A 24,609-nucleotide genomic window follows, 5' to 3' on the forward strand; every position below is an offset into this window, starting at 1 on the left:
CTAAATGGGCTTCCTGCTCAAGGAGGGGGTCAATGCGCCCTCCATGCTGTGCACCCATCACCCAGCCTGAATTCATTAGGCCCTTGCCATCTGGCTGTCTCCGGAGGAAACGGGTTCAGCGTGATGATGGAGCATCTTCCAGAAAGCCTGCTGTAGGAGGAACCGGCCGAGCCGTGCAGTTGGGCGAGAGCTTTAGGAAAAGGTAGAGGTCAGGTCCTGCCACATTCTCCAGTCCCCCGAGACCAGAGAGAGTTGGCACCCCTAAGAATCGGTCTCCTTCTCCCCTCCCAATTGAGCTTAAGCGTTAAACATTAAAGGTGTCCCTGAACTTGGCTTGGGGCCTACAGGGATCCAAGACCACCTCCTCCTTCCAGCTTGGCCCCTACTGCAAATTGATAAGCAGTTGCCCAGGACCACTTTGCTGGGCAAGGACTGTGCCACTGAACAACCCAGAAAGCTGGACTGTACCACGTCAGGCTGGTGCACTCTAGGAGTGCCATCAGAGGGGGACGCTTTCCGTAGCCCCTGACTTGGGAACTGAAGACGTGGCCAAGAACTTCAGCCGAGCCCCAAAAGACGTAAGGATATCTACATTTCTTCGGGAAATGATATAAAATCTCTCCCTCCTCTTTTCCCCCCTGTTCAACCCCATTCTGGAGATGTCTTTGAATGGTTGGATCTGGCGGTTGTTGTTTTTTAAGACAGCTGTTCTTTTGAAGCTTTACTGCTGTTGCAAGGGATTTTATAACTGCTTGCTTGCTTGCTGTCCCCCGTTTTCAGGTTCTGGAAGAAAAAACGACAGGGGTGGTTTTTGAATTAACGAGACTCACAGAGGTGAAAGCAGAACGCAAACAGTCACCGGGTCTGATAAAAGAGTTAGCGCCTCTTTCATGAGGAGAGAAGTCGAAGCATTTTATTCTCGGGGGGGGGGGGGGAATGAGAAAGAAAGCAGGAATGCAGCTGTGTGTTCGAGGCTTCATTAAATTGCGGTGTGGAGAAAACGAAGGCTTTTTCTTTCGTAATATTATTACGATGCAGACATTAAGGAAATTACTCTTGTACCATCAATGCCTGACGATTAAATTACGAAACTTACTGACACAAGAGATGATGATAACTGCTAAAGGGGGTCTTGCACCGTTAAACGAACTCAGAGAGGAAAACAGACCTCTTACAGACGTTGCTTACGATGGACAAGATGACGTTTCCTCATTCAGCAGCCCCGTGACTCCTGAAAACCAGATGCGAGGAGAAAGCCTTGGCTGCTGCCAACATCTGCTCCTTTTGGGATTCCTGGAAACATCTGGCTGCCGGTCAGAGGCTGGACGCCTGGACCCTTAACCTGATGCAGCGAGGGCTCCTTTAGATTCGGTGGGGAAGAAGGGAATTAACTCCGGCACTAAACACCCTCGGAAAGTCCTTCTGCCGCTCAGGCATTGGGGTGTCTTTCATTGTGCTTGATGGGCCTGGCCCACGGACCCCCGCTTGGGGTTTCCATCCCCATTTTGTGGGCATTTGCAAAGAGGCAGCCAAGCTAAGATGCTTGGCCTTCTAGCCCCAGATGGGAAGTTTGGAAAAGGGAAGTTCAGCAGAATGGAGATTATGGTTTTCTGACAGAGACTGGCACTTTGCGGTTGGAGATCGTGGATGCTGTTGGGCTCTGTAAGCAAAGCCAACTGGTTTCCCGGGGAGCCTCCATCGAGACGTCAGCGCAGGCGCCATCTCTGGCTTCTTGCAGCAAACTGAAAACTGGATTGGAATGGCTGGCTGGATCTTGTGGGCTGGGCGGGTAGCTCACCTCTCCGCCTTCCCTGTCTTGGTCACTGAACGGCAGAGGGGGTGTTGGAGGCCTGGCATCTAACGGGGTGGCCTTGGGACGATCCTGTTTTCACAGGGCTAAAGCCAAGCTGGATTCTTCCATCTGATTGTTACCCTAAAGCAGTGTTTCTCAACCTTGGCAATGTTAAGAGGTGTGGACTTCAACTCCCAGAATTCCCCAGCCAGCATGGCTGGCTGGGGAATTCTGGGAGTTGAAGTCCACACCTCTTAATGTTGCCAAGGTTGAGAAACACTGCTCTGCCACGTCAGTTAAAGATCTAGCAACTCCCTAAGCTTGCTTATGGTTAACTCCAATTTACTTCTTGTGACCTAGCATATTGTGTGAACCTGGGCCATTTTGTTAGTTTACGGCTCCACGTATTGTGTGAACCCAGAAAATAACCAGGTGAGTGCAGGCTCTGTGTTTGTGTTTTGCATCGAGTTAGTAAACCTTGAAATTCCACTGCAGCAGCCTTGGCAAACCTGAAATTTGCTCTTCCCTAGGTTTACATCTGTCCAAGGTAATAATTAATAATATTAATAAATAGAATAGAAGCAGCCCTTAAGTCTCTGCTCAATTAATCCACCCAAGTGGGTGCAATATGTATTGGCTTCCTTGTCTGATTTCTTTTTACTGATGCAGTTTTTATGGTTTTGGGAGCTGATGAGATTCCTTTCCATTTTTCTTCCTGTCCACCAGCTTAATCACTGGAAAGGCAGTCAGTAAATGATTTAATAATACTTCATTGCTTGGGGCAGAATATCTCCTTATTCTGAATTGGGGATAGAGTGGGACGAATCCCATGAATGGAATGGAATACAGCGGTTGATGTGGTGGAACGAGGGGAGAAATTGCCCTGGTGTTAAAAATATCCGTCCCTGGTTGGAAATCCAAGTGAATGAGTTTGGCAATGCTGTAGAGAACATCGAGGTTAACATAAGTGGAGGGACAAATAATAATAATACTCTTGTTGAGAAAGAGAAGGAGAAGGCGTGGTGATGGTTGGTGCCTTCTCAAAGCAAATTGCAGACCTTTCAAAGAGGCATGAAGTTGTTGTGATGGAAAACTTTAATTACTCCGACATCTGTTGGGCGACAAGCTCTGCCAAGCGTGGTCCTTCCAAGATATTCTGGACTTGTGTTGCTGACTTTCTCTTTCGAAGGATGAAGGAAAGCTTAAGAGGATCATCCTAATCAATAGGGAAGACTTCTTTGAGGAGACGGAAGTGCTGTCGCGGGAACGTTGGGAGATGGTGACCCATGAGGCTGGAGTTCTCGATTTTAAGGGAAGCAAAAACTGAGCCAAAATGTGCCTTGGGACTTCTGAAGGACATGCAGATGCGGTAAAAGGAGGAACGGTTCATTACTATGTGGCCTAAGAGAGTGAAAAATCATGAAAACTAGAGGTCAGACTGAGCTGAGGTTGGTAAATGAATGATGAAACCTATTTAGACTGTTCAAAAGAAAAGAATCTGTTAAGGCAGCAGTTCAGGGAAGAGGGCAAAATGCTGAGAGGTAACAAGGCGGGACAGAGCTTATCAAGCCTTATTCTGGATCATTCTTTGCCAGCAAAAAAGTGTATGTTCCACTGAGAAACTGTAAGGGGCAGGATTGGTACTCGACACCACTAGAGGCATGATCCGGGACCCGGAATATTTCTTGACTTGGAATGAGTTTAAATCTCTAGGACCAGATGAATTCATCTTAGGGTATTGAAAGAATTTGCTGAACATTTTTGGAATATCTGAGAAATCCTTGAAAAATGGTGGAGTAACAGATGACTGCTGGAGAGCAAATATTGCCTCTGACTTCAAAAAGTGGGGAACTTTTGAAGGGACTCACAGGCTAACTAGTCTGACACCAATCCAGTCATAAAGAATTGATTTAAAAGCATCTGGAAGCCAGAATGGATTTGTCAAGAACTAAACTTGCCGGGCTAGCCTTATTCTCATTTTTTGATTGGATTGCTTCCTTACTAGATCATGGAACTGTTGCAGAAGTAATAGAGCTTGATTTCAGTGAAGCACTTTTACCCTATGGCATTCTGATTAGCAAGCTCCTTAAGTATGGGCTGGACAATTACATGAATAATATCTGACTCAAAAATCATAGTCCAAGATTGCTGATCAGCGATTCTCATTACATTGGAGAGAGGTAATGAGAGGGGCACACAAGATCAAGCCCTGGACCCTGAACTCTTCAATATTTTTATTTATAATTTGGATAAAGATGTTGAGGGAATGCTTTTCCAGTCTGCAGATGACACAAAATTGAATGAGATGGTTAATAACCAGGAAGGCAGAAGTAATTTTTAAAAAATGGTAGGTTAGTGAAATGGGATAAAACTAATGGAATAACATTTAACAGAGATGAATATACATTTAGGAAACAGCATCAAATGCTCAGGTATAGAATGGGAAATACCACTTCCAAAAGAGATCTTGGGAAGATAACTGATTGCAAACTGAATGTGAGCCAGCAACGTGATGTGGCTGCAAAAAAGGCAGATGCCATTTTAGGCTGCACCAGCAAAAGTACAGATTCCAAATCACGGGAAGATAGCATTTGGCTTTATTTTGTCTTCATTAGGCCCATCTTGCATACTGTGTCCAATTCTGGGCTCCACATTAAAGAGGATTCAGAGAAGCTGAAACAGGTTCAGAGAAGAGCAGCAAGATGGATGAAAATGAACTCCTGTGAACCTGTGAAGAGAGGACTGAGCATCTCTGAGAAGAGAGAATGGATGGATACGAAAGATGGCCCTCTTCAAAAAGCTGAATGTAGAAAAAAGACAAGTTTGGTTCTCTATCACTCCAGAGTGCAGGACATAGAATAATGGAATTAAGTTACAGGAAGGCAGATTCTGATGAATGTTAGAAAAGATTTCTTAACAGAAGAGCAGTTGAACTGAGGACCCTGAGAGATGCTGATCTCCCTTTCCTGAACGTGGTCAAGCAGAGGCCAGGCTGCGGCTTCTTCTAACTTCCTGTGGATCCTCCAGTTTGGGTCTTTCCTTGCTGTGTCTAGCAACGCGCTTGGTGTCGTTGGAGGGTAATGAGAAGTGAACAGGATATTTAGCTGTCTAGGATCGGATGGGTTGCAAGCCTGCTGATTTTCAGAAGACTTCCTCGGCCTTTTTCTGCCTTCACTTTCTCCTGGGAAGGCGGTGGGGAAAAGCCTTCTGTCCCCACCTTGGGCCCTGAGCCTCCTGCCTGGAGAAACAGGTCTTGCTCACTGTGCCGGCTCCCCTCCCCCCGAGTAAGATTTCATTAGCAGGAAAAACCATCGGCGCTTGACCTCCTTCATCAGGCTTCGGCATTAACGGGCTCGAACTGAGAGCGAATTGATAATCCCAAGAGTGCTCCCCCGTCTTGCCATCGTTTCCCTCTGCGCAAAGAGTGCCATTGTGCAAAGGTTCGGCAGCAGAAGGCTGGCTAGCCAAGCGTGGCGCTTTGATGAGAAGGGGCTAACTGCGCCAGAGTCAGAGATAAATTTGGGTGGGGGGTTGCGCAGCCAGCTTGTAGTCGAGAGCTGAGAATCACAGAACTTATGAGTCAAGTATCTAAGGCATTCGTGGTGCACCTGCCAGGCCAATTTATCCTCTCGCACATCTGGCGAGGGTTTAGTCATGCAGGAAGGCCCCTAATTAATTAATTAAATATGAGAACACTTTCTTTCTGTATGAATTTGAAGAAGATGGCAGCGTTTCTAAAATGCCACAGAACAATGCATGCATTGCTAAAAACACACAATGACAGTGAACAAGATTGTATAATAAAACAAGGTGTGGGTTAAGACAGTTCATTTGAAACTCAGAGATAGATAGATAGATAGATAGATAGATAGATAGATAGATAGATAGATAGATAGATAGATAGATAGGCAAGTCCCAGCTGCCTCAAAGATACATACAGCCACCAGCATCCTAACCCACCATTTTTCTGAACCAGCAGGGCATCTGAGATTGAATTCAAGGAGGTGAACTACCTTTTAAAATGAACAATTACCTGGGTCCCTCCCTCCTTTTCATTCCAACGATGCAACCCTGCAAGGCAGGCTGGGCTGAGAGGGAGGGGCCGGCCCAAAATTACTCTCCGAACTTCCACGGCTGAGCAGGGGCTTCACCCCGGGACTCGCCGCCCCAGCACCGTCTCCCCCGCACTGCATGGCTTCTCTTCTTCGATAGATTTAGATCCTGCTTTTCCTTCAGGACCTCAAGGGGTCTTCCACCATGAGTTCATGCATCGCTGCCTTTTAATGATGCAGCACACATTAAGAAACTGGTGTAGCTTTGATTGCGCTGTCGTGGCCGCCATCTTGACTTTTCTGACTGCTGATCTCTCTGTCTAATGTGCTGGGATCCATATCCAAATGCTCCTAGCAGGAACGCGCACATCTGGCTGGCAGAATTGCGGAGCAGGTTGAACTGGGAGGAATGATTTTCCCTGCCCACTTAAGTCAGCTTCCGTGAGAGTGGCGCACATCACGGTGGAAGGCCACGGCTTCTTTTCCTTTATATCCAGTATGTTTATCATGCTCCCTTCTGTTAAAGTTCTTAGCTTTAATATCAGGCAGTGAAGGGCACCAAAACAATCAAAATATAATCATCGGTTGAGGCATCAAAAAAAAAGTCAAAAAACCATAACATCTTTTTTTTCTGGCAGCAGTCCTCTATCTTAACAGAGCGTAATGCCGAGCATGGACGTGTGTGCACCCGCACACACACACACGTACATGCAAAAGGAAGCAAAACCCTGTCTGATTGACACCTTGGACGCATTGCACAGCTAACCCCAAAGCACGGAGTTCAAGTCTCGCTGCTCGGTGGCGTCCTGGGATGCCAGGTGCCAGGTTTGGCTGGGCTGAAGGGGTGGAAATGGTAGCCGTGGCCGGAGTGCATGCTTCCCACGTGGGATTCATTCAGGACGATTTCAGACAGCCCAAGTCTCTCTGTCTCTGCTTTTCCCCCTCCTCCTCCTCCTCCTCCTCCCTGCTGCCATGAAATATTTTACTTCTCCCTCCAGTTTGCCAGGCGCAGACGAACCACAGAACCGCGTTTCCTGACTTAATCCTCTTGTTCTCTCTCCCACGCGGAGAGCCTTGAGTTTCTACCACGGGCAGGTCAGGGATGTTCCTGAGTCTTCCCAGCACGTGTGGCTGGTCTCCCGTGGTCCAGGGACAGAGGGGCTGAGATGGGTCTGGGCCCTCTGAATGCCCGGCCCGTTCTAGGAAATGGAAGGGGCGAGATAACAGGACCTACCGAACCAGCGCGGCACCCAGGAGAGTCCACATCCTTAACCTTGTTCCTGGAGGGGCCTTTTCCAGCAGAGTTGAACCTCAAAGCCTTAGACGTGACCTGGAGGATGAAGGATAAAACCAGGAAGAAGTGGTCACTTGGTCTGCAGGTGGCTGTGGAGAGCCAGCAGAGCTAAGGGACAACGGTTTCCCAGGACTGCAAGAGAAATCAGGTTTAAATTAAAGGAAGAAGATTTTGGATGAACATCAGGATCATGTTCAGCAGTGGAACAGGCTATCTCTGGAGGCAATAGAGATACTTCAACTGGAATAGTGTTTCCCAAGCTTAGCAACTTTAAGATGGGTGGATTTGAATTCCCCAGCCAGCCTGCAGGGACTTCAACCCCCAGAATTCCCCAGCCAGCATGCTTGGCTGTCATTTGCGACTGTGCCCGCAACAGGCTCTCCGAATTCCAGTTGTGCTCAGGGGTCTCTAAAGCGTGGGGACCCTCGGAGCAAGGTGAACTAAAAAGACGTGTCCTTGTTTGCCATCCATCTTTGGACCATCTGATGCAGATGGAAACCCGAGCTGTGGGATTCCTTAAAAAGGAGTTGGTCCAAAAAGGGAACAATGCTGCCACCCAGTGATGGTTCCATTGCATAGCATCAGCCTCAGAAAACCTACATCAAGAAAATGCTAAATTCCACTGGAGAAATGCACGGAGAATGCCTAGCTAAGATGCAGCGGTTAAGAGACCATTCAGAGCTGGTTTGGTAGTCTGAAAGTGATCCCCTTTTGAGTGCCCAGACTATACAGCCTGAATGTCTCCAGCAGAAGACCTCAGCTCAGGGACCCTGGCTTTCAATGATGTCCTCTCTCAAAGGTTCCTCCTCGCAGGAGGGTACTTGGTGGATTACACATCACTTGAGGTTAGACGGGGAAACACGAGCACAAAGCATTCCAGATGGAATTCTGTTGCAAAGGATATGAGCATCTTGGGATGAGAAGAGCAGATCCAACAAGCAGCCCCTGTTCAAGAGTGTGTCCCCAGATGATGTGGCTGTAGAAGCCAGGCTGGAATGCCAAGGGGGTCACCTGTATTAAGCAGCCCTTGTAAACTGTCTGTTCTGACAAGCTAGGAAGGATTTAGAGCAGTGTTTCTCAATCTCAGCGGCTTTAAGACCTGTGGACTTCAACTCCCAGAATTCCCCAGCCAGCATGCTCATCCACAGGTCTTAAAGCCGCTGAGACTGAGAAACACTGATTGAGAGGAACTCTGCCATGAGACGGAAGCCAAATGTGGGGTGTTCTTAATGCTGGTTAGGGGTCAGCGGGGCTCCTCGCATCATAAACCACGGTCTGTGGGGAAGCTCCGATTCCACTGAAGTCAGTGGGAGCTTTGCAAGCAAAGGCACCGTGCTGTGCCCCAGCCAATGTAGCGCTTGGAGAAGGTAGTTACGGGGCTATTCAGAGCAAAAGACGCTTCTGAGTAGGACCAGCGTTTGTCCAGGAATGGCTTTCCCTGCCACGCTGCACCGGCGCTGCCTGGGTTCACACAGCACGCAGAGCCAGCCACATGTCAACAGGTAAAGCATGTAACGTGTGAATGTGGCGGTCAGGTTCCCACGCCCTGCGGGAAAAGCATGCTGATTCACCAATGCCCCATTCTCCCCACGTTAAGCGAGTTGAGTATGTTTTGCAACCTGTCCAGCCTGTCGCAATTCGCATGCCAGAGAGCAGTTCCGGAGAAGAGAGGGAAAGAGAGGTGATGGGACAAAGAAAACTTGTGGGTCTTGCGTTGCCCGTGAATGTCTGTTCAGGAAACATGGAGATAGCTACATCCAAGACTCAGGCCGAGCAGAAATGGCCTGGCAGGAGAAGGAACGTGGCATAATCCAGGGCTCTGAGGCCAAAGCCCTCCTGGGACACACCCTGTATTCCCAGCAGTTCTTTTTTTTTTTTTTAATAAATTTTATTGAGTTTCAGAAAAAAGTAAAATGCAGAAAGATCTAAAGAAGAGGAAAAAAAGAAAAAAAAATAACAGAAGAGAGAAAAATACAAAAAAAGAAAACTTCCAATTTTCTTTGGTATAGGCATAGGTATAAAATAAATTCACCTCTTACTCCTGTAACTGTTCTTGGCAATTCTTGAAATAATTATAAATACATGGTTTTTTCCCCCTACCCACCCTACCCTTCCACGTGGTCTTCTCTGCCTAATGCTTTTTTTTCCTTTTTCTTGCTTGTGCCAGGCTGGTGGAAGAATTTATGCTGCTGGCAAACATGGCGGTGGCCCACCGGATTTACCGTTCCTTTCCCACCAAAGCCCTGCTACGTCGGCATCCCCCGCCCCAAACCAAGATGCTCCGTGACCTCATGGCGTTTTGCAACCAGATGGGCCTGGAGGTTGACTGCAGCAGTGCGGGCGCCTTGCATGTGAGCGAGGGCACAGGCGGGGGGGCAAAGCAGCTTTTCAAAGGGGGGGCTCCCGCCGCATTCAGCACAGTTTTCGCTTGTAAGGCTTTCTCTTTGAATGGACCTCCATCCCCTCTGGTGAAACAAGCAAAGGGATAACCGTTGGCAGAACGCTTTGCTCAAGGAATGAGGGAATCTCTTTCTCTGCCCACATGAGCATAAAAATACAGGGACGTTTAATTCATCCCTAAGCCTGACTTCCTCCTGTGGTTAATGCTGGGGGGCAAACGGGAGTAGGCTTGCCCCAGGCCACGTGGTGAACCCGTGGCTGAAGCTGGGTTTGTACAGGTTTCAGATCCAAAACTTATTCCCTTGGTGGCCCCGCTTCTTGTTGGGCTGCAGGGTGGCACCGAAAACAAATGGAGCACATAAGCAGTGGCAAGGTTTCTCAGGCCTGGATCTTTCCCCCCCATTCTTCTCCTTCAGTCTCATAGGCTTATTGCAAGATGCAACCCGCCACTTTAGGCGGCCAGCGACACAGCAACAAAACAGGCTGCCTACTTTTGCCCCCGGTTGAGGTCCTGATTAGCGAGAGCGCCAGGGGCTCGGAAAAAGCGTGAGGAGTGGTGGGGAACTGCGAGCGACGCTAGCTCCACTCCTTGATTCCCGTGTCTCTTTCTCTTCCACCCAGAAAAGCCTGAATGAAACCTTTGGGAACGACCAGTACAGCGAAGCGAGGAGGGAGGTGCTGACCAGCATGTTCTCCCGTCCGATGCAGGTAGGGAGGGGCTGTTGCGAAAGTAGCCCATCCTCACCCGGCTGGGCTGCTGCCACGCGTGCTGTGGGGACAGCCTCTAAAGTCCACTCAGAAGGGCAGTGGGTGCAGAACCCAGCGGCCCTGAGTTCGCTGGCAGGAGGGGCTGCCGTCGCACCCCAGGCATGCCGTGGGCCTTGGCTGCCAGTGGGGTTCTGGCTTATATTAAGCTATTAAGCCCTATATGGGCTGGCCTCAGGATCTCCTCTTCAACTAGAACTGACCTGTCGAATACCAACATCCTGGGAAAGAAGGGCTTGTGATTCCCCACGTGTAAAAAGGAGTGAGCTTTTGACCGCATGGACGTGGCAGCCATCTTGACTTGTTGGACTCCTCCCTGTGGACCCCCCTGCATCCAGTTTAGTTGGTGTGGGAAGCAGCGAGAGAAGTTCACCAAGGAGGAGGCATCAGTGGTTTGGGATGTCGAGAGCTGAGGACCTTCAGCAGTAGGAACCAGGCGTTGGGGAGCTGCAGCAGAAGAGAATGGCTGTCCTGCTCTTCCTGCTTCCAGCACTGGACGGGCAGTGTGTGAAACACAATGGGGGACTAGGTGGGCCCTTGGCCTGATCCAGCCTCAAGGCTCTTCCTCTGTCTTGGAGGTTTGGGAAAGGCGGCGAATTGAGAGCGTGTGCATGGGGGTCCTCGAGTGTTCAGGGTACAGAGCTTCCTTTGGGCACAGAGGGGGGATTCTCTGGCCCGGGAAGCCCTGCCTGTCAAGGCCCATCCTAAGCCTTGGACGATGAGCTTCCGCCTCTTGTCTTTGGAGCTCCTTCTACCCCGTGGCCAAGCAAACTGCCCAGATGCATCCTTGAGATGACCAGGAACCACACACAATTGAAGGGAGAAAGTGGCTTCGCCCTTTTGCCCATCTCAAGGATGCAAATTCAGCAGCTGGGGGTCCAGATCAGGAGGCACCTGCTCTCCAAACTCTGGATTCAGCAAGAACAATCTCCAGCTCGGACCTTGACAGTGCAGAAGGCTAGAGGAGACACCCTTGGGGACTCCCAGAGTTTGACTCAAGTGGCTGGTATGGAAACTCAGCCCCCCAAATAGACCCATGCCCTGGCAGGAATGCAGAAAGCTGGCCAGCGTATTTCTTTTCTGAGCACTATCGGATATAAGATACCGTTGCTTCAGTTGTGGCTATTAGCAGATGTTTATTTTATTAAATTTCTCACTGCAAAGCATCCCTTTTCTTTAACAATTCTTGAAGGTGTTTGTTTTTTTTAAAAAAAAGAACAATTAAAACGTAGAGACCTTCAATTTCTGAATAGCCCCAGGGCCTACGAGGCCCTTGTGTTGAGAAGGACGAGGTCTCCATCTTGACTCACATGCCTTCAGCCAGAAGTTGGTGAAGAGTAAATCAGAGCATGGGCTGTGTAGTGCCTCTGCTCTTCTAAGGGGCTTCAGGATCATGCCAGACCACTTTACCTCCTCAACCAAGGCGGTGTTCTCTCTTTTGAAAAGCGTACATGCCTCCCTTCATTTCTGTAGCGTGGAAAGCTGGAACGGAAGTGAGAATGCAAAATAAAGCCGCAGGGAAAAAGTAGCAGGAACAGTAAGCGAGTCTGGGTGAAGGATGGCACAGGGCAAGGCTCCTTGTGGAGAGTGGGTCCCCACTTGGGCCCCTCAACTGGAAGAGCTCCTGCCCCCAGTCTCTGGTGGGGGACAGCCTTGCCCCTCCCTGGGGGAGATACATCAGAAAGGGCCTGTGCTGATAGCCTGGGCCTGGGGGCAAGTGGGCCAGGGCACGGTTCGCCTTTATTTAAAAGGTAGCAAGACTGGAAAAGGAATGGACTCAGATCGTGGAATCTGGTCCATGACACAGACACCCGCACCCCGAAACGAACATCAGCCACAGGATGTGCAGAAGAGGTGGGCAGCATCAGGTGGTCACTCCCTTCTAATTTAAGAGAGACTCACTTCTTCGGTGTATTTTTATTTTTTTTCAAAGGCCACAAGCCCGGTGTTTTGGACCTCATAAACCCAGACCCCCAGGTTAGCCTGTGAGATTACATCGTGTTTGAGCTCTCTCTGTTGCACGGCTGTGATTTATTATGGGCTGTTTTTAAGCCCAATACCCTGGGGACGAGCTCTGAGCCCTGAGTGCGTCCCTTCATCTTGGCCGATGTTGCGTGGATATGGAGGAGGACTTGTGTTTCCGACCCCGGCATCTGTGAAGGGGAGCTCTGCCAAACAGAAGCCAAGCCTTGCAAAGAGGTCAGCAGGGCTCTCGACTCGGCTGGGGTGGACGTCGGATGCCAAGGCGGAAATCCTCGTCCCACCAATACGGAAAACTCATCGGTTCGGCCCTGGCTAATTCCTTCGCTCCATCCATCACCTGGGCTCGCTGAGGCCATCTTGATTTTCCAGCTCTTCCTCCTCCTCCTCCAGAGCTGGGTCTGCCAAAAGCCCAAAGGGCCCCTCGCTAAAACCCCATAGAAAGCAGCAACTGCCATTGCTCTTCCATCCACATCTTAAAGTCGCCACATTTGAGAAACACAGGCCTACTTAATGCTAATAATAGTCAGGGCTGGTGGGGCACCTGGAAGTGTTCCAAATACTTATTTTTGATGACAGTCCTCCTTTGCAGAAGGGGTTGGGAAAAGGAAAACTGATGGCCCTTTGCCATCAATACATAAAGCCTAGTTTGTGTGAGTTTGAGGCCAACGTAACGTTTGAACAGGGAACTTCCGTTCCTGGCTCAGCCCGTCATTCAAAGGGTCCTGCATTTTCTGGAATGTTTATCCCCAGATGCGAGTTGTCAGCATGGAAAAGAGCAGAAACCGTCCGTGGTAGCGCTGAAGGTCTTTTTGAAAAGAGGATCTGTTGTTTTTCTCTGGTCTACAACATTAATCCCTTAGGAAGGAGAGGGACCTCAGCGTGTCCCCCTCCCCCCCCCACCACCCCCTTGCTCTTCCTAACGTTTTGCAGCTTCTTGCACCGTCGGTCATTCAGAACAGAGACGCCTTCGTCCTCCTTCCCAGCCTCGCTGCTTCTGATCATTCCCTCCTCCTTCCAGATGGCGGTCTACTTCTGCACCGGCGTGCTGGAGGACGAGACCCTCTTCCATCACTATGCCCTCAACGTGCCTCTCTACACCCACTTCACGTCCCCCATCCGCCGTTTTCCGGACATCCTGGTGCACCGGCTGCTCTCTGCTTCACTGGGTGAGTTTCTCGGGACGCAGGGCAGGCTGGCCGACCCTCTAGGAACAGGCAAAGCGTCCTTCCTCAACCAGATGCCCTTTGAATTGTCTCAGGCTGCAGCCACCATAGCTCTTAGCCAGCACGGCCTTTGGCATCTGGTTGGGGCAGTCTGGCATTGAGAGAAATTTGGGCACCACATCTCCTCTCCTGGCAGGTCAGACCAGAAGGATCCTGATGGGGGCACAGGGTAGATTGTCAGATTCCAGGCAGACATGCAACAGTGATCAGCCTTGGGAGAGCCATTGCATGTTCCTTTTCCCAGCCAGGCAAATTACTTTCCTGCATCGCACAAGATGTGACAGTCGGGTCCTTTCTGCGGGGCACAGCAGGCTGGGAGGCTCTGCTCCCGGCCTCTTTCCCTCCCCCAGAACAAATGAAAGAAAAGATTGGCATGGTCAAGCTCAGCGCTCCTGCAGACAAGTTAGAAGGGCCTCCACCCATTCCTGCTCATTTTCCATCTCTAGCAGGGCCATGAGACCGAAATCAGGGCACCTCTGGGTCCTACAATCCCTTGCAGCAGACTACAGAGGTTACTTTAGTGTGAGTAAAGCTGGTTCTCTCCGAGGTTAAATATAACTCTGCAGGGTGAGTTGGCTGGGTAAATTAACCCCATACAAATGGAGCCACGTGTTTATTTGTTAAATTAAGCAATGGAAAATATTTCGCTCAATAGAAAACCCCCACAAATCCTGTTTTCCACCCACCTACTTCATGTGCAGATGTGATCAGTCCATACAGTATTGGCCAATACACAATTAATCAGTTACAGTGTCTTTAGTTTGAAAACAGTGTAATAGACATCCATCATGTTGCTAGTCCTCATTTTCCAAATTGGAGGATCGGCTTTTGGGACTGTTGTAAAGCTGTCTTAAGTGACATTTAGGGAGGGCTGCTGGGCATGGAAGGCGCGAGTTGCAACTTAGGTCGCAATTCACAGTCTAGGATGGGGGAGACTCAGCCTAAGTCCTCCCCCCTCCCCATCTGGCAGGTCCTTCCATGGGGCAGCTCAGTTCCACCAGCTGGGTTTCCCACAGCCGTGCAAGCGCTGGTTTGCAAGACGGGACCTACCACCCCACAGAAACGGAGGGGCTGGTGTCTTTCCCGTGCTGGTTCCAACCAGAGGGTGTGTCTTTTCAAGGGTTGGGTCCTGCCCCACAGATGGAGAAGGCTGACATCCAGAAGCAAGCAGAGCACTGCAACGACCGGAAGATGGCTTCGAAGCGAGTGCAGGAACTGAGTGTTGATCTCTTCTTTGCTGTGTTTGTCAAGGTCAGGCATCCAGGACCCATTTGTGGCCCAGGTGAAGCGGGAACCCACAGAGGGTTTTTGAAAATCGGCCTGGCATTGTGTTTGCAGAGCACCCTTCTGCTGGAGGAGGACATCCATTTATTTCTTTGATTGATCTATATCAGTATTTCTCAATCTCAGCAACTTGAAGATGTGTGGACTTCAACTCCCAGAATTCCCCAGCCAGCACGTGGAAGTTGAAGTCCATGCATCTTCAAGTTGCTGAGATTGAGAAACACTGATCTATATGCTCCCTCTCTACAGTTTTATGCTCTGAAGGTGACTAGCAATCAATATGCCTGTTGGTTTCTTAGTGGTCCCTGAGCTTGTTTTTCTTCTTGCAGACATTTCAAGGGGAGGCTCAGAGACCATCAAGAACTTAACAGTTCACCTCTGAGCTATGTATACTATCTGCTGTTGCAATCAATGAAATGCATACAGGTAGTCCTCAACTTATGACCACAATTGGGACTGGAACTTCCATCACTAAGCGATGCAGTCATTAAGTGAGTTGCACCCAATTTTATGACCTTTTTTGTTGCAGTCATTAAACAAATCACACAGTTGTTAAGCACATCTGGCTTCCCCCGTTAACTTTGCTTGTTGGAAGCCCCCTGGGAAGGTTGCAAGTGGCAATCATGTGGCCCTGGGACACTACAACCATCATAAATACATGCCAATTGCCAAGCACCCTAATTTTTATAACATGACCATGGGGATGCTGCAACAGTCTGAGGAACGATCATAAGTCACTTTTTTCAGCACCATCGTAACTTTGAACGATTGTCCATCGAATGGTCATAAGTCAAGGACTACCTGTAGTATGGGGAAAAAATTAAAATCCAGAGATATAAATTAAAGCCAGTGCAGTCATTACTTAACAGTTAATTAGCAGAAGCTTGATAGAAGAGACAAGTCTTTGCTGCTCTTTTAAAGACATAAAACAGAATTGCAGAGTTGAAACAGACCTTAGAGGTTACCTGTTCCAACCCCTTGCTCAGTACGGGATCTGCTAGAGCATCGTGGACCATCCTGGTTTGAAGACCTTCAGTGAGGGAGAACTCCTGCTTTGCCCCAGAGTATGGACTGAACACAAACCCCTGAGGAAGTGCATTCCTTAGGTTGGGAATGATGTAAGAGAAGGCCTTCTCCTGCTTCCCAGATAGAAGAGGTTCTGAGGCCAGTCCCCTTTTCAGAAAGGTCTCTTCTCCATGCACCCCGATCAGATAATGTCTGGCCTTCCTTGGATGGAGAGGTTGGAGATCAAAGCTCTGGGTCCTTGGTTCCCAAAGGGATTGCGCCCTGGTCATCCCCACATGCCTCAGAAGTCGAAGGGAAAAGGAGGACCCAGAATCACTGCTCTGCATATAAAAAGCCCTGGAGTTTATGCCTTGAATACTTTGGGTTTACTGAATATATAACCTTAAAGTCACATATTTTTCCCTAGATCTATGAGTGTTCTAGGGCAGTGTTTTTCAAACTTGGCTCCTTTAAGATGGGTGGACTTCAACTCCCAGAATTCCCCAGCCAACAAGTTTGAAAAACATTGATCTAGGGCAGCACAGAAATGACAAGGTCTTGATGGATCTGCTAGATCCCCAAATGTACAAGAGGGGAGATTTTTCTCTTGGGGGAAAAAATCCTGTGAACTTTTAACTGAAAATATTGTTGAGACCAAGGTGCGTCCAGGTCCGATCTAAGGCCTTTGGAGATCTGTTCTTGCTCCTTTCCCCCACAGATCTGTTGGATCTGCTCTCCTGACTCACCAGAGGTTGGTCCAAGCCAGGCCGCTGATTCGTCTTCTCTCCCAGCTTCGCTCGAGGGTTTTGCGTAGCAGGGTTGGATGGGGACCAGGTTCGAATTTGAGTGTGGAACGAAGGGGCAGCTCTGCTTTTCTCACCCTGCCCCCCATGTCGTCTCTTCCAGGAGTGCGGTCCGCTGGAGTCGGAGGCCATGGTGATGGGCGTCCTCAGCGAGGCCTTTGACGTCCTCGTGCTGCGGTTTGGAGTCCAGAAGCGCATCTACTGCAACGTGAGCGCATGCGATTCCCAGGGTGGCAGGGCAGGTCCGAGAATTAGCTGGGAAAACCGTTTACGTGTTTAGTCTTTTCGATGCCGGAAAGGAGGCTCCCGAAAGGCGAGCCGAACGAGATGACGTTGGGTAGTGTGGGAGAGGCTAAAAAAGGAAAGGTTGGGCTGGAGGCTGCAAAAAATAAGTACATAACATTCCCGAATGGGTCTCTCCGGGAGAGGCAGCTGGGCAGCGGATCAGAAGGCTGATGACAGCTCCTCTCTCAGCCCCGTCCCCTCCCCAATTACATAACTGAGGGCGGAGCCTATGAACCTGCCCCACACTTCCCAGGACACACCTGTGCACAAATATGTACACAGATGCTATGAGGGGCAAGTGCACACCACACAGGCGACCCCTCTTAAAGTCACTACAGGCAGTCCTTGCTTAACAACCGTTCATTTAGTGACTCTCTGAAGTTATGATGGTGCTGACAGTGCTGAAAAAGGTGATTTGCGACCGGTCCTCATACTTATGACGGTTGCCACGTCCCAGGATCACATGATTGCTGTTTGTGACCTTCCCAGCCGGCTTCCAGCAAAAAAAAAAATCAATGAGGAACCGCATGATTCATTTAACGACCACGTATTTTGCTTAACAACTGCCACAAAAAAAGTCATAAAAGCAGGGTCGGTCACATGATGCCTCACTTAACAAATTTTCCAGTCCCTATTGTGGTTGTTAAGTGAGGACCACCTATATAGTAAGGGAATGGAAAGAATACCTTGCAAGCCATCCTGCTTAACCGAGCATGCTTAACATGCTGCTGGACCCCAGTTTGGGGTCCATGGGGCTGAGGAGCAGTTTCTACACAAACCCTGCAGCAGCTGTTGGGCTGACCCTCCGCAGCTCTCTGGGGGCCCTTCCTGGCCCCTGGAGACCCCAGCCATTGGCATGAGCTGCCCCAGGCACCATTCAAGTGTCCCCCACGAGAAGAACCATTTGAAAACTCTCTGCTGTGGCAATGCAGATTCTGCCCAGAGCTGAGATCCAGAATCCTGCTCATCTGGGAAATGGGTGGAGGATTTGCAGAATTCTGCCCATGGTGCTTGTGCCCGACTTCTTCCTCATTATGAGGTCTTTGCCCTGCTCCGCCCACTGGCCACCCTGGGCTGCCCACTGGCTCGGCCAGACTGCGTTTCTCCCCAGAATGCTCCCCAGTACTTCTTTAAAAGCAGCCTCCTCTGTGGGCACCTCAAGGCCGTCGGGCCAATAATAATCCCTCTGCGCCAGGGTTGCTCAACCTCAGCAACTTTAAGATGGGTGGACTTCAACTCCCAGAATTCCCTAACCAGCCATGCTGGCTGGGGAATTCTGGGAGTTGAAGTCCACCCATCCTAAAGTTGGTAAGGTTGAGAAACCCTGCTCTACGCTTTTGCCCATCATATTTTGACTGGCTGGAATTCCTTCTCCAGGCGTTGAGATTCCACATGACAATTTCTGGCCCGGTTTAAATTAAATTAGGCTAAAATTAAGTGCAGCAAGAACAGAGACCTCCCCTTTCACCTGAGATGAGAGGCACCCCACCCTTTTGACAGCGGCGTTCCCGGCCAAAGTAGGAAAGCCCTTGCAAGTGAGGAGCACTCTTTTCGTGCTCAGTGGCACCCTCTCCCTGATCGCTCCTTTCGCTCCTCCAAGAGGGTGCACTTGATGTAGTTGGTCAGCTGCATCTCCGATTCCCACGAAGGAATCGGGTGCAGGAAATATAAACAAAGAGGGGAGTCCAAGCAAGGGTGTGTATGCATGTCTGTCTAGCAGAAGCCAGGATGGCAGCCATGGCCGCACAACCCAGGCCCCGCCCCTTTTTATGCCCACCTTGATGCATGCAAAAAGGGGTGGGGCTTCCAGTATGTGGTTGCAGCCCTCATCTTGACTTTTTTGACACATGCACGTACACACACGGACACTCCTGGTGGTGCAGGAAGGCCTTGGGAGCCCCACGCTGTGCCTCGTTGTCCCTGTGGTAGCCCTTCAGCCTGCCCTTCTGCTCTTCAGACCTCTTTTCCCACTGGGTGCAGAGCATCTCTTTCTTTCCTCAAAGTTGTATCCTCCTGCCAGTTCCTCCCTGGGTAAAACGGTTCTAGCAGAGGGCACTCTGTACCCAAAATCCTTGAAGCTGTAAGTCCTGCCCTGTCCCAGCTGCGGGTCTCTTGCCAGGCAGGGCCAGGGGGAGCAGGTCAGTTTCCAGGAGCCTCTCCAAGGAGGGGGAAAGGAGGGATCCTGCCCGCTTTGTTCTGCCTGCTGCCATCCACCCTCTGCCTTCTGCCTTCTCCGATTGCTGCTTGGGGACACCAGGCTTCTGCCTTCAAGGACAGCGGCTGTGCCTCCTTCTGCCCCTTCCAGGGGACGGGACAAGTATCCCCTCCCAGAGCGGTCATCAGAGCAGAGCAGGTTCAGCTGAGCAAGCGCTTCTGCCTCTTGAAACGATGAAGCAGGGAAACGCTGGATTTCATTTCCGCCATCATGCCAGTCCCAAGGTGATCTGATCGCAGTGCTGGGCACAAGGCGGGTGGGGGGCTGGGGCCGGGATGAGATGAGATGAGATGAGATGAGATGAGATGAGATGAGATGAGATGCTGGCTCTTCCAGAAGACCCTCTGAAAGGGCCGGTGAGTGGTCATTTACGATGCATCCCCCCTGCCCGCCCACTGAGATTGCAGAAGACGTTCGGCCCTGCTTTGCAAACCAGAGACGATCCGCATTCCTTCGCTCCCAGGCCCAAACTGGGAAGGCAGCCAAGGACAGCTTGAGCCGGGAAGGCAGGGGCAGAGCTGGGCAGTTCAGGACCCGCTTGCCCCCCAGATCCTGGGGTGATGTGTGAGTAACAGATAAAATCCCCAAGGAGCATCATATGTTTCAGACAAACAGACTAACTGCTGGCCAAACACCAACCCTGTTTGTGGCCTTCAGCAGAAACGCACAACTTTTGAAGGCAAAGGCAAAGCAGGAGGGGCACAAAGTGGGGAGGGTGCTGTGAGTTGCTCTCCGCTCTGCAGCCTCCATGTGCAGTGGCTGTCTATCTGTGAGCGCCGATCTCAAGGAGGTGCTTGGGGGAAGAATCCTGCTTTCACAGCTTCCTCCCCGGGGGCTTCGGACTGACCACTACGAGCAGCCAGTTCCTGGTCAGAGTGGGCCGCCTTTGGCCTCATCCCCCTTCCCGCTTGTTCTGTGGGCACGTGCTCTGATGTAACCTGGCATTTGCTACCTTAAGTGCCAGCAAACAGACCGTAGAGGAAATATGGTTGTCACCTTGAACCTCAACCCTGAGGGCTTCGATCCTGTGGCTCAGCCTCGCTGACCTGGGGAGGGGCTGGGATGGAGACCACAGGATGCGGTCGATGGGGCCTTCCCTATGTGCGCAGGGGCGTCTCCCATTTGGTGGGTCCTCACAGCTGGACCTGCATCTGCATCTGCCCCCCATTGACGGATCTCCCCCTCCCCTTGCAGGCTTTGCCGCTGGTGGGGTTCCAGTTCCAAAAACTGGGCAAGAAGCCACAGCTGTCGCTGGTGTGGGAGCCGGAGAGCCCGGAGCAGGATGTGGTGCGGCAGGTAATGTTTGTCCTGGCCCCCTCGCCCCTCACCCCCCCGCCCCTGCTGTCGGCCGGCTGGCTCGCTCTGACCGGCCCTGTTCTGGGCCAGGCCGTGGGGCCCTCTAGGCAAGGGCCACTGGCACAGCGGGGACAACTTTCACAGAGGGAGAAGGGCCTCGCCATGCCCTGCGACAACGCAGTGGCTCCAGCTTGCCTGCCGGGCCTGCGCTGAGGTCTCTCCTCTTCCCCTCATTTGGTCCCAGTCTGACTCTTTGACCACTGCACCCCGCTGCTTCTGAGCACAGCCTTCCTCCCTTCCTGGCCCCCAAGCCTCTGGAGCCTTGCCCCGGGCCGTCTCCCTGCTTCCTTCTCCAGACCAGGACCAGAGGCTTCTGCCTGGGTCGTGAGGGCTCCTTCCAGCTGATTTGCATCGCCTCGAAAGCTGGGCCTTCGCTCTCCTTGCTGCTTCGCGATGCCCTTCTGATTCACCTCCCTGCCATGTAATGAACGGGCTGCTTGCCCCTCCCCTCCCCAGGGGATTAATTGGGATGTTTGATGCATTCAGGCAGGCCAACGACTCCCGGGCCATTGCAGCACCTCTCCACCACGCCTTTTCCTGTGCCCTCTGCCCTCCGCTCACTTCCCATCCCCTGGCATCGCTGAGATCCAGCCCGGGTTTCCAAAAAGCTTTAAACAGAGCCTCGCTGTCTCCTTTGCATGCATTAACTCAATAACTGAACCGTGGGGAGACCCTGCATTTGCCAGGCTTGATTAAATTCTATTCGAGTGCCAAGCCCAGCTTGGCAGCCCTCACAGAGATGCCCTGGCTAATTGCTGTGAAGTGCTTGGCAGAGGGGGTTGAGAGATGCTGCGAGCAGAGGGGGACTTAATCACGGGCAACCCCCTCTTCCGCCTAATCTCTCCGGGGACGGGGTGAGCGCTCAGCGGCACCAACTGGCCTCTCCAAAGGCAAAATTGGACAATTTCCTCCTCCTGGAGGAGGAGACAGAGTCAGAGGCCAGTCCCAGGCATTGGCCCAGGGCACATTTTTAGTGGTGGGTAAAAAGGGGCTGACAGTATTGTATAACGTGCCAGTGGGTTTGGCTGGTGGTTTCCATGGACAAAGGCAGTTTATCACCCGCTTGGCCACTGTTGAAAAGGCAGCAGACCTTGGTTTTCCACGAAGGAAATCTCTCCCTGCCCTTTCCAGAGAGGGAGTTGCCATGGTTCAAGGGGACCTGGACATGCCACCTTGTGCTCTCCTGCCTTTTCCCCTGTACTTGGGGGTGAGGACTGTGGGCACTCTGCACATGCTCAGAGCCTTTTCTTCCATTCTCATCCAGTCCAGGGCTAATCTCAGGCAGGACCCAGATGAACCAGGCATGATTGGCTGGCTGCGTTTGGCTTTGGTGATTCACCAGTTACAGGGGCCTCTGCTGGCGATTTTCCTGCCCTGTGTAGGGATCCCACCCCGACAGCTGATTTCCCTGGGGCATGAACACATTCACCCCAGTGTAAAGTAGCTGTAAAAAAGACAAAAGCTGATATTTGCCTGGAAAGGAATCAGAAATAATTATTGCAACTTGTTTATATAAAACCACGTGGACTTTGGCCCATCATTCTTACTCTGAGGAGGCTACGGTAATGTGGACAGAGGGCTGAAGTGATGCCCTGCTGAGGAACGATGGCAGCGTTAGCTTGGAAATGAGAATTTTTTACGCCTTGCAATGCGGGCCGCCAGGATCACCTGCGCAGCCGAGGGGGGATTCAGGACAGGGGGAAGGAACCACTCCAGTTTTAAAAAAGATAAATTTCTAACAGGGAAGTTGTGCCCCTTAGAAGGTGCTGGGGACCACTCCTAGGAGGGAGTGCCTGGATTCCTGTTCTGTTTCTGATCTTCTCAGGAAGCATCTGGATCTGATCCAGTGAGCCGTGGGAAATCATTTCCACCAGGGTCCCCTCTCCCTTTTTTTCCCAGGCCGGCAGCTTCGGACAGTGGCAGCCGAGCTGTCAGAAAAGGTCCTGCTGAGCCAGCTTCAGCCCCACATGCATCAGTTTGTCAAAGAGCGCCCTGAGATGGAACCTCTCTGTGCATCTTCCCTTCTCCCTAAGAAACTCCAGCGGGCCTCAGCCACCACTATGGGGTAGGAAGGGGTTGCATCTGGGTAGAGAAGCTCATTCTCAGTGTTTCTCCACCTTGGCGGCTTTAAGATGTGTGGACTTCAACTCCCAGAATTCCCCAGCCAGCAAGGGAGTTGAAGTCCACACATCTTAAAGCCGCCAAGGTGGAGAAACACTGCTCTAGGCAATAGGTCTTTGGCCCTCAGCAACCACCAGCTCCAAGGATGACCAGGAGCGTCCTGGCCCCTCATCATCCTACCCCTTTTGGTCCTGACTCTCGACTTGACTTGTTCCTGTTTGGGGCAGCAGCTGCTTAGAGGGGCCAGTGGCATCCTCCAAGGTCAGGGTACCTACCGATCGAGTGAGGGTCTTCTTGGAGCTCTGAGAAGAACACAGCCATTCGGGAATCTTCTCCCCATTCATCGGTGCAAGCGGGTGCATTTCTTCCCTTGCGGGCCTGTGGTCATCCCCTGCTGACCCGCATGTCCACTGGAGCCGCTGTGGAGTTAGTGCACACACGAGACGCTGCATCAGAAATGCTCGGACCCAGGTCCGGGGGGGTCCTCTGGAAATTTCATGATTTAGATGGCCTGTGCCTTGGAGATGCTCATAAGCCTACTCTCTTTCGGTCCCTTACATTTGATGTTCAGAGATAGACTGCCCCAGGGCAGGGAGGCTCTGTTTCAGTATGTAGCCAGTCAAGGGTAGATCTGTCTTTTGGTGCACAATTTTGAGGCCTGACAGGTGTTGCGTTTCAGAGATCCAAGCCGGTGTTAAGTCAGCCAGCTAACATTTGCTTGGCTTATCTCTCCTGCTCAAGGTCATTGCAATTTTCACCTTGGTGGACGTCGTCCTGTGGTCTGACAACGTTCCCATGAAGTACAGCGCGGTGCTGAAGAGGCCCGGTGGTGGAGGATGACCAGGCCCAGCGTCTAGAGACGAATCCTGCCTGCTTGTGCAAAGCCACGACTCTTATGCTGGCAGCAACCTCTACTGAATCCCTGGGAAAAGAACAGAGACTTGTATTTTATTTTATTTTATTTTATTTTATTTTATTTTATTTTATTTTATTTTATTTTATTTTATTTTATTTTATTTTATTGTTTCATTTTTGCAGATGGGGTTTGTTTTACCTCTGGGTTTTTAACAAGGGTGTCCAGAGGGAGGGGGTCAAAAGAGTCAAGATGGTAGCCACAGCGCTGCAAGCGTCATGACGCACATAGAAAAGGGCAGGGCTTCGCTTGCAGGGCTGTGGCCGCCATCTCGACTCTTTTGACCCTCTCCCTGTGGACACCCTTGGTTTTTACTCAGGCTGGTTGGCAAGTCTCAGCCGTTTCCAGCGGAGAGAAATGAATACTTTGAACATGTGAACCACCTTGGTTTCCATCTTCTTAGATGATTGGGGGGGGGTGTTTTTTGGAGGGGGGGCTGTTTTATTTGTTTTAGTTTTAGTTTTGAATTTGTGGGCTAAGAATGGGAGGGACACGCCTGGGCAGAACATATTCCTTGTTCTGCCTCCAGCAGTGGTGGCATCTGGTCCGCTGGGCGCTCTGTCATTGCGTAATGAACCTTTGCTCTGTCTTGGAGGGCCACGTTTCCTTGTGTGGCTTTTCATCCACGGCCCCTGTCGCCACTGGTTTTACAGGAACTTTCTCCATTGCAACAGGAAAGGAAGTCGTGAAATCTGTGGTGAAGTAGCGGCGCTCTTCCTCTCTCAATTCCACTTCTTCACTTCTCCCGAAGTGGCAACTTAATCCAGATTCTGCTATTGCAACCTGTTTTTCGGGCACACGCGCCTTTGAGAGACTAAATGCTTTGAAAGAAGGAGTCGGTCCTCTTCTCTCTCCCCTGAATATCCCTAATAAACTGGAAAATTACCGTGGAATAAATTCCTGGAATCCTAAAATCAACTGAAGTTGTTGTTTCTCATCCGGCAGCTGGTGATGGGGAAAAAATGCTTCTGTCTTTCGATTACGCGTCGCAATTCCATTTTAGTATCTCCCTTGCTGGCAGCACAGACTTTGGCGTGGAAGCGTTGCAGATAGGAATTCTTGAGGGGTGGCCGGAACTTATGCCAGAATGGCTGAATTAAGCAGCTCCTTTAGGGAAC

The 24,609-nt window shown here is 50.8% G+C and overlaps 1 protein-coding gene across 2 annotated transcripts in view; it reads left to right on the top strand.

The window, feature by feature from the left end:
- The window catches only part of DIS3L2 (DIS3 like 3'-5' exoribonuclease 2), a 185,995-nt gene extending 161,586 nt beyond the window's left edge, over window positions 1-24,409 (top strand). For both annotated transcript variants that reach the window (XM_015888176.3, XM_088132547.1), the window contains 7 exons: window positions 9,306-9,489; window positions 10,160-10,246; window positions 13,305-13,452; window positions 14,630-14,760; window positions 16,705-16,809; window positions 20,296-20,397; window positions 23,320-24,409. In XM_015888176.3, the coding sequence (XP_015743662.1) occupies window positions 9,306-9,489; window positions 10,160-10,246; window positions 13,305-13,452; window positions 14,630-14,760; window positions 16,705-16,809; window positions 20,296-20,397; window positions 23,320-23,418 (856 nt within the window). In that variant the 3' untranslated portion in view covers window positions 23,419-24,409. The remainder of the gene's footprint in view (window positions 1-9,305; window positions 9,490-10,159; window positions 10,247-13,304; window positions 13,453-14,629; window positions 14,761-16,704; window positions 16,810-20,295; window positions 20,398-23,319) is intronic.
- Window positions 24,410-24,609: the final 200 nt, after the last annotated feature.

Source organism: Python bivittatus, unplaced genomic scaffold (assembly GCF_059951505.1).
Source record: "Python bivittatus isolate LINGU-HERP-01145 unplaced genomic scaffold, Pbiv_v1 ctg000980_np1212, whole genome shotgun sequence".
Lineage (NCBI taxonomy): Eukaryota > Metazoa > Chordata > Lepidosauria > Squamata > Pythonidae > Python > Python bivittatus.